Raw genomic sequence first — 12,668 nt, 5'->3', positions numbered from 1 at the left:
GTGCTGCAAGTTCCTGGCTGACAATGAAATTATTCAGCCTCCCACACAGGTGATGGCTAAGCATTTCAACCAGATGAAGGAAAGTTTGCATCCTTTTCCCTCAAGTTGGACATGACAAAGTATGATCAGGTACAAACCCCCTTTCACGGCAAGCCTGATGCTATGGATTTGCCAGCAGCTGAAATCAAACAGCTCATTGAAATTTCCTGCAGTGGATTCTTGTGAGGAATTTATCCCCAACTTTCTCTCCTGGAGTTCTGATTCCCTGCCAAGAGTGAATATCCTGCACTCTCAACACGTGCCTTGAAATTGATGGTGTCATTCGCGAGCACATATTTGTGTGAAGCTGGAATTCAGCTCACTTGTGTCCATCAAATCTCAGTATTGATCTTCTGTTGATGTTACATCAGACATTAAATGTGAAATTTCTATCACACCGCTGGACTTCAAGAAGCTGTGTTGCAACAAACAAGCCTATGTGTCACATTAGAGAGCATTAAATAACACATTTAATGTGTAAATTCCTTTAATTCCTTGGTCGCTGTGTTGTGTTGTTGCTCTCTGGGGTCACAGCAAACAGTGTCTCAAAACGGAGTCATGCAGGCAAAAAGTTTGGGAACCCTGATTTAAAGTGAAGTCAGTGAATGCTATTTTCTAATATCTTATGGAAAGCTGCTAAATAGGCTTCTCCAACTTTTGATTGCTAAACTTGGCTAGACTGAACAAAGTTCCTGTGGTTCATTCTGATATGTATTTGACTCCTTGGGAATCAGAAGGGGATGGAGACTTGATTTACATATGTTTCCAGGGACCAGAAATTATCCCTGGTTGTAGGGGAGTGTGGAGTTCAGAGTTATTGTGGTTGCAGAAGTTTGAGTGACAGTTGTTTGCCTTGAAAAGTAGTGTGCATGCCACCATACTACTACATTTTTATGCATAAAACAACGAACACAGTAATTAGCCTCAGCTCCCTTGTTTGTCACTGACACCCGTTTGGTACGAAGGAGAAATTAATTTCTCACATTAGTGTGAGATTGTGAAACTAAGGGTTAGTATTTTTGGCAATAACTGGTTAAAATTTTCAGCCAGGATAACTGATATACCCCTTGCCGCTCATTCTGAATTACTGTCTAGAGAAGAAAGGTATATATTCTGTTCGCAAATCCACATGCACCAGAGCAACTTACTGGCAAGCATTAGAGACTAAGTTGTTTGTTTGTTTTGAAGGTAATCAGCTGAAATCATTTGGACTGCTCACATGCTTAAAGTTAAGCACGTTTAGGTGTTTTTTGGATTAAGTCTAGAGTGCCGAGCACTTCGCAGGATCAAACCCTCTTTAAGTAGTTAAGTTTGTAAGAAGAATCAGAAATAGTTTTTCTTCAGGTTAAGCCTGGGAAACCTCATACAGGCTACATGATAAAAAATGTCAATAGCCCCTTTGTTTAGTTAAACCGGTTAAGTTGAGGTAGACTGAGCTGCATCTTACACATTTGCTGTGTGTTACAGGTGATATTCTTAGTGCCCTAGCTAATGTCTCTGGACGTAAACATCCATCAACAACTCAGGCCAAACAGCTGAAGATGTGCCTTCCTATGATACCAATAGTTCTTCACCTTGTGACATCCCAGGTAATTATTTTTTTAATTAGAAAACAATGTAAACCACTGTATGCTCCTTAAATGCACTTTATGTTGATTGTAATTGGAGTAGGCCAAATTCTGCCTTCTTTGCGTGAAGTCAGCATTAACTGAAGTCAATGGGATTTCCAGCTCTGTGACAGAATGAAGACTTGAGCCCTATCTGTGAAGTTATGTTTAGACAATTCTAATGATAAAAACAAAATAAATGTTATGCTTTTTTAAACACATGGTAAAATATGCTACATTTATCATGTTTTTAATTATTTACTCTTATGCCAAAACTCTGCTCAAATAGGTATTCCGTCCCCAGATTGTAACTGAGGAGTTTCTTTTTAACTATGGAACTTTGCTTGTAAGTAATAAGTTCAGTTATACTAACATTTTGTGTATCAAGAATGTGTATTCTCCTGGGAATTAATCTTATACAATATATAGAATAGTTAAAATAAAAATGGGGTTGTCTTTTTTTATGTAACTTTTTTTTATTTTTACTATATTACGTTTGACTTCTTAGCAGAAAATGTATGGTCTTCCAATAGTATATTTGCTTAAAAGACAAAAGCCTAATACAATGGCTTTCTCCATGGAAACAGTATTTAAGATCAAATGTCATGAAGGTCATTCAAATAATGAAAAAGATAATTTAGAAGTTTAATATAATATAACTGAATGTACCGCTCTGCATACTGTATAATTTCTGATAAATGCATAATTTCCTAAGTGCTGTAAAAGATAAACTATAATACCCTGTTTCAGTTGAGTCATATTTAATAAGACACATGCTTTTTCTAGTTTAAGAATATGACCCATATGAATTATGTTATCATTTTCTCCTTGCCAGTACATTTGCACTATATTTAGTTGATGAAATGCTGAGCAGCATAAACTAGAGAGCTAAGACATTTGTCATGTTCAGCATCTGCTGTCTAGCTTTGACATTAACAATAAAAACTGTTCTGGATTTCAAATATGCCATAGAGCACTGTAGTTAAAATGAAGTAGTACTTCTGTATTGTATTGTTCGTTTCTAGTATGAAAGTGATCACCACTGTCAAATGAGAAAAGTGTATTTTAAAAGTTGCACGTCATGATCAAACAAAATATTTTGAAGGACACATTTTCAAAGTGCTTAAATTAGTGATTTATTCACATGGTAGATTGCAAAAGCTCTCACTGCAGACTGGTTAGATTACTGTTTCACTTTTTCTTGTTCCTTAGAGTTTGATGTAGCCACACCTGTCTGTGGTTGAGAAGATAGTGTTCATAAAGACTGTTTTTAGAACAGTCTCAGATCAGAGATTTTACGTAGCAGTGTCTGTTTGGCCCACACATGTATTCTACCATCTCATGCCCTGCAACAGGGTTATATAGCGCTGTGCGGGCAAACTGCCCTCATTTCCTTCTCAACCACTTCAGCAGCATCCAAATTGAGATTACCTCACTTGTATTTTTTTTCCTCTTGTTCGAGATAATTAGTTCATAGAGTTTCCATTAGTTCTAGTACTCCCTTTTCCTTTTATTTTTAGGAGTCTATATATATATTTTCTTATTAGAATAGCATCCACACTTTTTTTCTTGATTATTCCCTGTGGGGAGCCTGAAAAGGGTATGTCTGGCTCCTCTGGGTTTAAACATTGCCTTTCCTATCAAGGGGCTATCCCAGTCAGTGATGGATAGTCATGCTGTATACGCTATCTCGGGAGTTACATGTCCCTCAAAAGTGTTATTTCTGCCTTAAATTAAAGTAAAGGGCCAGAAAGAACCATGAACTAAAACTGTGTCTGTTTATGATGGAGAGTTCTGACCCCAGCCCAGCGACCCTCCTTGTACCACAGTCCTTGAGAAGGCCTACTTCATCAACTTCTTTGGCATGACATTCCCCCATGGCTTTGAAGAGGAAATCCCTAGATTTCTCTCAAAAAGCCCCCCAAAAGCAGATTTTATGTCCCTTGGGTAGAGAATCTACCAGTAAGAGATGATTCCCGGCCAGGTCGACCACCTTGGCACCCGCCTATCTCCAGCTCATTACCTATGAGGCTGGAAGTTCCTCAGGTATTGTCATTGCCAGAAAGTCTAAGGACTCGAAGAGTTTGGGCCCTGGAAGATTGCTACTGTCGGGTGATTGGAATGGTAAGAGAGAAAACACCTTTAAAATCAGTACTGATAGCATCCTCTAGAGCCTCGGTACCTAGTACTTCGGCTCTGCAGAAGGCCAGACCAACACCTACTGGTCATTCATCCGTGTAAGAGACCTCCAGTACCATCAGCACCTTCTACATCAGCCACTTCTGCTCATCTTACATCAGCAGTACTGCCCACCATCCCAGTACCACAGGAATTTTGCTTTTCCAGGGTCTCGGTGGTTTCAGAAATGCCTGAGAGACACACAGTACTGACAGTCTCCCATAGCTTCCATAACTGCTCCACCTCTGCGAACTGATGAAGAGGAGGACGATGATGACGATTTCTCATCAGTTTCTCACATTTCGGTCCAATGCTCTCCTTTCCACTGTCAGGGAGCTTTCCACCACTGCAAAACCAGCTTACTGTCTTGAGCGAGACAGCCAACACAGTTGGTATGGATGCTCTTGGGTGCTCACATCCATGTCTTTTGCACCACATCAGTGGCCTTACAAGAACAAGTGCTTGGAGGCCCCAGAGCAACTTCCCGTAAGGCTCAGTATTATCTCAGATGTTGTTTGACTTATATTTAAATAATCTACCCTATACCTGATCTTGTGAGTTTTGTGCAGACGATATATGCCTCGGCACTCAGTTCCACTCCTTTGACATACTTGAGTGTTTTGAATGCATGTATGGTGGCTATGGCCAAATATTGTTGGAGGTGCCTGAAGTCAAGTGTGTTGGATGTCTTCCATTTAGATCATGCACAAATGAGCAAAGAGCTGAATATAGTTTTCAGTGTTTAGCAAATAAAGCATGATTCACATCCAGTCTATGTAGGCATCACGTTGAATAGAACTCTCACATGTTGCGACCATCTTACAAAAACAGCAACTAAGGTCAAAACGTGCAACAACTTGCTTGGAAAACTAGCCAGAATGACTTGGTATGCACATCCAAATGGTATGCACTTCAGCCTTGGCACTCAGTTATTCAGCTGCAGAGTGCTGCACTTCAGTATGGGCTTGCTCATCTCATACAGGGATGATCAATATACAACTTAGTTCCACCAAGCGTATTATTTTAGGCACACTTAAATCTACTCCTCTACCATGGTTACTGATTCCTCTACCAACTATGACATGCAATTTCAAACAGTTTCAAGACTTTATCAGAAGGCTAGTGGACTCCTTAAAAATTCTGCTAGAAGAGGTTAAGGAGTCACAACACAAGCTGCTTGACATCCTGCACACATTCTCATCTCTCCACATTGCAAGGCCTTGCTGCACTCATCAAAAATAATGACATACTCCATCAACAATACCTCTCACCTGTAAGAGCGGTGAAAAAATACTATATTCCCTCCAAGGGCTCAGGCTTTTCATTTTCATACCCATCCCCAAACTCCGTTGTCATCGGTGCTGTAAATGTATATGACAGACAGCACCATGCTAAATCAATGCCAGATGACGAGGATTTTAAATGTCTCGATTTGTTTGGGGAAAAAAAATCATACTCATCTGCTGTTCTATGATTTAGGGTAGCCACTTACCAAACTCTCATGGCAAATTATATAATATATTAATTCTCCAAACTGAATGCCTTTACTGACAACCTTCCAGCAGACCAGAGGGAGCAATGTCAGATGATCACTGCTGAAGGCCAGCTCCTTGCAAGTGCATCTCTGCAGGCCTCTCTAGCCACTGCTGACACAGCTACTCGTTCTGTCTCCACAATGGTGGTCATGAGGAGGGCTTCCTGGCTTCTGCTCTGTGGCTTTTCAAAGGAAATCCAGCCTACAGTGGAGGTCCTTCCGTTTGAAGGATCAAAGTTATTCATCAAGAAAACTGATTGAATCCCTCCACACATCAAAAGATTCTAGAGTCACCTTGTGCTTGTTAGGAATTTACATGCCTGCACACAAAAAAAGATTCATTAAATCCCAGATGGTGCAGAGATTACAGCCTACTCAAGTCCGCCCCCCCTGCCCCATCCTCCTGAGGCCTTATGAAACCTAGCACAAGAGATTGCAGAAGAGTACACCAAGTGCCCCGCAAGCATTCACTTCATAATCCTCTATATCTAAACATCAATTTTGGTAGGTTGGTCAAGGGCCCAAATTACCACCCCCATCCTTCTCTGTTGCAACAATCCGCATGTGTCTCTCTCTTCAGCAACCACCTTGCTCTTTTTCATCAAAACTGGGAGCACATAACTATGGACAGATGGGTGTTGGAGACCATTTCTACAGGATATTCTATCCATTTTACTTACCTACCTCTTTTCACCCCCCTCCTTCCCTTTTCAGACACCCTTCTCATGAGCATCTTTTACAACCAAAAATTGACTCGCTCTTGAACCTGGATGTTGTAGAACCAGTTCCCGCACAATACAGAGGGAGGAAATTCTACTCCAAGTATTTTCTGGTACTGAAAACAAAACAGCAGTTAGACCTGTTCTCGACCTATGATCACTGGACAGATTTGTGAGGGTTCAGCGATTCAAAATGGTAATTCTCACAGCAATAATTCCATCTCTTGACCAAGGGGACTGGGTCTCAGCTCTTGACCTAAAGGTTGCTTAATTCTGTATTGTAATCCAGCCATCCCACAGAAGGTTTCTCTGATTTACTCTGGGTTTGATCCTTTTTAATACAATGCTCTCATTTGGCCTATCTTCTGCACCCTGAATGTTCTCAAAGGTCCTTTCTGTGGTAGCAGTACACCTTTGCAAACAAGGAATTCTGATCTTTCCATGCTTAAACGGTTACCTTCTCAAGGCATGCTCCTTCAACAGGGGTTTGATGGTCACACAAAAAGATTTGGACCTATTTTTCTGAATGGGACTACAATTAAATATCCAAAAGTCTACATTAAGTCAGTACATCTGGAGTTCATAGAAGCCTACTTCAACGTAGTAGAAGCCAAAACATTCCTCTCCTTGCACGGATTCAGCACTCTGATCAATTTAGTCTTAACAGTCCAGGTCAGCCATCAGACTGTCTCCAGCTACTGGGACACATGGTGGTGGGCACCTTTATAATAAGCCATGCAATACTTTACACTGGGACAGAGGTCTCTGTATGCATTTCAACCTAGAACTAAAAAAGTCAAGATTATCTCTAAGCTCCGTCAAGTTTCATTTTGTCGCTGTCACGGCCTTCCCTCATCAGATAGTGTTGTTCTGTTTTTGCTCATCCCACAACCAGAGGGTTCCTCAAAGGTCTAAGTAATCTCTTTTCACAAATCAGATGCCCCACACTGATGTAGGACCTCAATTTTGTCTTCCTGTGTCTAATAAGATCTCCTTTTGAACCCATGGCCACTGCTCCCTTCAACATCTCTCTGTGAAAACTGCCTGAAGAATAGGAGAGAGAAGGGGCTCTAATGGCATACCCCCTTTTTACAGTCTTCTGTTATTGTTGTGTTTTTTAAAAGGCGAGGTCACATTATGACTGCACCCCAACTTCCTACTGAAAATATGTACTTCCACGTGAACCAACTTATCCACTTCCTAGTTTTTTCTGAACCTGCACCAAGAAAAAAGAGATGCAACACTGCACACACTCACTGTAAGGAGAACACTAGCCTTTTATTTAGATAGGACTAAGACCTTCAGGAAATCTCCCAGACTATTTCTCTCCATTGTGGATAGTTCTAAGGGATCCTCAGTCTCCAAACAAAGAGACTCTAGCTGGATATCAAGCTGCATTACTACTGCTATTGGTCTCACAATCTTCAACATCCTTCTATATTATGAAATCACTCCACGGGATCCCTCTCTACTGCCATAGCCTTTGTCAAAAATATTCCTGTTGTAGATATATGGAGAGCCGTGACTTGGACATCTGCTCATGCATTTGCTGAACATTATGCAGTCACTCATGACTCAGCATCCAATGCCATATTTGGTTCCAATGTCTTATCTGCAATTCTAGACTCTATACTGAAGCCCCATACTTCCCGTAGGAGTACTGCTGCAGAGACCTAGAATGGAACACCCATAGGGCCACTACTTGAAGAGAAGGTTACTTACCCAGTGCAGTAATTGTGGTTCTTCGAGATGTGTCTCTCTATGGGTTCTCTGCTACCTCCCCTCCTCCCCTCTGCTTTAGAGTTCTTTCCAGTGAGCTCTAAGTTAGAGAAGGAACTGATGGCAGTTCACCCATTCAGCACTATATAGCTCTGATGCAGGGCACGAGATGGAGAGAGTGCATGGGCGGGCTGAATGGACACTGCTACCTAAAATCTCTGACCTGAGGTTCTGGGGGTGCAAGCATACCTATAATGGAGCACTCATTGGGGGGATACACAGGGCCGCTCAGAGGATTGAGGGGGCCTGAAGCAAAGCAATTTTGGGTCCTCTTCCATAAAAAAAGTTGCAATACTATAGCATACTATATTCTTGTGGAGGCTCCTGTGGGGCCTGGGGAAAATTGCCCCACTTGCCCCACCCCCCACCCCCGGGGAGCCATGGGGACACATCTTGAAGAACCACAGTTACTGCACAGGGTGAGTAACTTGCTCTTCAGACCCTTCTCCCATCAGATAAAATAAGCCTAGAGCTTCTGCACCTGACCACCTACTGGCAGAGATTATGCATGGCAAGGATCAAGCTATGTCAACTTTAAAGTAGGAATTTTGGCACTGGACTTGATTTGTCTCCTGTCCCTCTTCAGTTAAACACAACATGAGGATCGTTAATGATATTCTGTGAAAGCAGCAAAGAATCCTGTGGCACCTTATAGACTAACAGACGTTTTGGAGCATGAGCTTTCGTGGGTGAATACCCACTTCCTCAGATGCATCTCCAGAATAGCTCTCCAGAATGATATTCTGGAGAGCTATTCAGAACAGACTGGTGTGTACCAATTGACACAATTCAGTCAGTGCAAAAGCAGCACAGATTATGGATTTCCCAAAATGGTCAGATGTTAGTTTATTACAGATAAACAAAATCCTTTTTGTAAACAAGTTAGATGAAAGGTAGTAGCTTTCTTCAAATGAACAGGCAGACATAATGCTAAATTGCCTTTTTCATAGAAAATTAACGTATTTTGGATGAACATCAAGGTCTAATAATTGTTCTTTAAGTATGTGTCAGTGTGGATCCCGCTTTAGGTACACATGTGCTCTGTGCATTCAAGACTGAGGGTTTTTTTTAATAGCAGTGTCTGTTAAGGCTGCACGTGCCCTGTGCCACCTCATGTCCTTCATAATTCCTTCATTGTAGATTTTCACAGACAACATGAAAGCCATGCACTACATGAACAAGCAAGAGGGCACCTGCTCTTTGCCCTTCTGCCTCTAAGTCATCAACTTCTGAAATTGGTGTCATCAGAGCAGGGCAACACCAAGATTCAGCAGCAAGTTAGCAGGCTTCCTGAGCAAGCAGTCTGTGACCAGCCATGAATGGCCCTTGCACAGATGCATTAAAGAACCAATATTCCATTAGAGATTCCCCACAATAGATTTTTCTGCCCCAGTGGTAATGCAAAATGTCTTAACTTTTGTTCTAGAAGATGCCTGAGTCTAGATTCATTACCAGATGCCTTCCTCCTTCAGTGGAAGAGAGGCTTGTTTGTATGTCTTTGCATAATTTCCCCAGATTCCCAGGGTGAGTCCCACAATCATTCTGGTGGCTCTTTATTGGCCAAGGCAGTTGTGGCTGACCGATCTACTGCAGATGTCCAGCCTCCAATCCAACTCCCACGCTACCTGAAACTTGTCTCACCAAACCATGGCCAGTTACTCCACCCAGAACCATTGTCACTGCACTCATGGTGTGGCTGTTGGATGGCTCAGTAACACAGATAATGCCTGCTCCATACAGGTCCAGGAAATCCTGTTTCAAAACAAAATGACCTCTTCTAGATAACGTATTCTTCAAAATGGAAGAAGTTCTTGAAACGGGCAGCCCAAAAACTCCAGATCTCATTACCGAAGATCCTTGACACCCTTTGCAGGCTGGTCTTCTGCTCAAGTCTAGTAAAGTCAGCCTCTCAGCAAATTTAGCTTGTCACCCATCTTTCTCCTCTCTAGTTGGTCAGGAATTTTTTGATAAATCATTTTTCCCAAAAATATCAATTTGTTGAAACTTAAACTGTGAACTGAGGCAAGCTTTGACAAATATCCTGACTCAAATTTTGGGGGGAAAAGTTTTGAAATTGTTGAAATGGAATATTTTAAATGAAAAGTTTCTGTTTTTTCAGTCAAAACAACTTTTTTTTGTTTTGAAATTTTAGAAATTTGGACTTAAAAAAAGGGTATGGGGAAGTTGAAATTGAAATGAACATTTGATTGATCCAAATCAAAATTTTTGGATTGAAGTGGGGTGGGAAAAAATTTGAAATCTCAAAAATTCTCTCAGGATGGGAAACCCGTTTCCTACCCAGCCCTAATCATCTCACCCTATGCTACTGAAATTTCTTAAAGGGCTACTCCATTCCCACCAGTCAAAGAACTAATTCCTGCCTGTGACCTCAATATAGTCCTCCTTGGACTCATGGAGTCTTTTTCAGAATGCTCCCTACATCACCTCACTGGGAAGGTGAACCTCCTAGTCTCTCTCACTCCAGCCAGAAGAGTGAGTGAGCTTCAGGTGTTTATGGCTTAACCTCCCCAAATGACGTTTCACAGGGACAAGGTTGTGCTAAGACCTTACCTGAAATTCACCTCCAAAGTGGTCTTAGAATTTCATCTGAACTAATCCATCACCTTGCATTTCTTCTTCCTGAAACCTGATTTGGCACTGGGAGAAAAGAAATTACACACCTTGGACGTAGCCAGGACTCTGTACATTGACATGAGTAAACCATTCAGACTGTCACTCCTCATGTACACTGCTTATTAAAAAAAAAAAAAAAATCTCACATGTGTGAATCACATGCATTTACAGTGGGATCCACTTGACAGTATCTCAAAGGATCACAGTTACTTTAAGGTAAATAAACATTCTTCTATGACCTGCTCTGTAATAGTTTGAAAACAAAGCTATAATGCTGTTATTGTAGCTAGAAAACTCCTGTATGCATTTGTTAGGTATTAGAGAAAAGGTAGTATGTTCTGGAAGCACTTCTAACAATGTTATAGTAATACAATTTATCATTGACATCCTCAGGACATAAATTGAAAGTTCTATGAAAATTATTGTATAGCTTTTATTGTAATACTGTATAGAAATGAGGTGTATAACTTGAAGGTCAGAAAGATGATGCCAAAGCAGTACCTTGTCTGTGCAATAAAACTCTGACTAGATAAATATAAGTAATAGTGTATTAAATTCTGCTAAGAATTATTCCTTCTTTGGCAAGTAAGCATCAATAGCATGTCCTTTGCATCCGCTATGAAAGAGATATACATGCATAAAAGTGAAATCAGAAGAGAGGAAATGAATTAAATAGCACAAGAACAGTGGAAATAATTGTCATGTTTACTTATCCCAAATCATTAATATTTTATTCTCACTGTTCCTCAGAATGATTTATTTAGGTTATAAAGTGTGCCTTTCTCTATGTACTCCTGCATGTAAGTGCATCCATACAATATGTACTATGTGTGGAGATCAAAAAATGGCACAAATTACAGAAAATTACATTTTCCAGAGAGTCTTTGGTCTTTTTCATGAGCTATTTTAACATAGCAGTGTCCAAGAAAGTTCAAAGTCTCTTTTTAGAAAATGCAGGCTCTGTTACTAATAAAGTACCTTATTTAATAGCTTCATATTTATCTGGAAACTTCTTGACATTAGTTGAGTTAATGGGCCTTGTTATATAGTACTTTTGAGTATTCAGCACCTTTAAAGAACTGCAAAATTATGTTATGAAAACTAGAATACAAATGCATTCAACTTTCATATATGAAAAATATTAAATATGGTTCAGGATAGCATAGTTTTAATGAGGATGCTCTGAGAGGGTGGGTGTGTAAAACATTTGTTACTCTTTGTTTCTAAACTCGTTTTGAAAGTGTATATTTAATTTTTTTTTCCTACAGAATTTTATCAAATCAATAGATTCAGGAGAAACTAACTTAGATGGAGCAATAGGTAAGTTCATCTGTGGCATTCCCATATCTTTATACGGATGTATTCTTACCAATGGTGCTGGAACAATGTCTATAGTGGGGCTGCTGACAGCCATTGAACCAAATGTAAACCCTGTATATGATGGAAATTACTTCAAGCCACGGGTGTGGCAGTACCCCTAGTTCCGGCTCCTATGATTCTTACTGTAGCATGTTATAAGGAAAAACAATTATTCTTTTATGAACAGGTCAAGCTGCATCAGAAGAACTAATTAAGACCACTTTATCAGCATTTGAAATAATAACACAGCATCCAGTCTTGTTGACCCTCCACCACTCAACGGTAAGTCCTGACAGCACATGAAACAATTGCATACATACTGTTGTAGGCACAGAGGGTACCCAAGGCAAGCAACAGTGGTTCGTTGCCCAGAGTGCGTAGCATCAATAAACACACCAGGGTGGAGAAGCAAGCAAAGTTTATTTGAGATCTCAAAGCGGTGCAAGGAGACGAACGCCTCAAATCATGCACACCTACACAAGTGGCTTTTCCCTTTTTATAAGTTTTTTTTTTCCTCTTTCTTCCCCCCACCCCCTTCTTCCCCCTGTAGCAGTTACGTAAGCACAGGTGCATTAAGTAATCTTGGCCGCGGTAGCTCGTTAGTAAGTTTTCCTTCTGCAAGTTATCTTGTCCTTCTGCTAAAGGTGCACAGGCCTTATCACTACTGCTTTAAACCGGTTTTAGCTGTGCTGCAACTGATAACTTAGTGTTACACATTTAATTTCACAGCTGCTAGCTTTCTAGATCAAGTAGAGTTCAACATGGAGGAACTTTGGTTCACTGAGGCCTAGATTTATGCCTAGTGACACCAACAATACT

The 12,668-nt window shown here is 40.6% G+C and overlaps 1 protein-coding gene across 6 annotated transcripts in view; it reads left to right on the top strand.

The window, feature by feature from the left end:
* Positions 1–12,668, top strand: part of ULK4 (unc-51 like kinase 4) — a 447,445-nt gene that overhangs the window by 147,922 nt on the left and 286,855 nt on the right. For all 6 annotated transcript variants that reach the window (XR_003998867.1, XM_030551188.1, XM_030551184.1 and 3 more), the window contains exons 24-27: positions 1,507–1,628; positions 1,936–1,992; positions 11,759–11,810; positions 12,037–12,131. Coding sequence is in view for 5 of the 6 variants with exons in the window: in XM_030551188.1 (XP_030407048.1) it covers positions 1,507–1,628; positions 1,936–1,992; positions 11,759–11,810; positions 12,037–12,131 (326 nt within the window). In the remaining variant the exon portion in view is untranslated. The remainder of the gene's footprint in view (positions 1–1,506; positions 1,629–1,935; positions 1,993–11,758; positions 11,811–12,036; positions 12,132–12,668) is intronic.

Source organism: Gopherus evgoodei, chromosome 2, assembly GCF_007399415.2.
Source record: "Gopherus evgoodei ecotype Sinaloan lineage chromosome 2, rGopEvg1_v1.p, whole genome shotgun sequence".
NCBI classification, from domain to species: Eukaryota; Metazoa; Chordata; order Testudines; family Testudinidae; genus Gopherus; species Gopherus evgoodei.
This window is presented reverse-complemented; position numbering and strand designations above follow the sequence as displayed.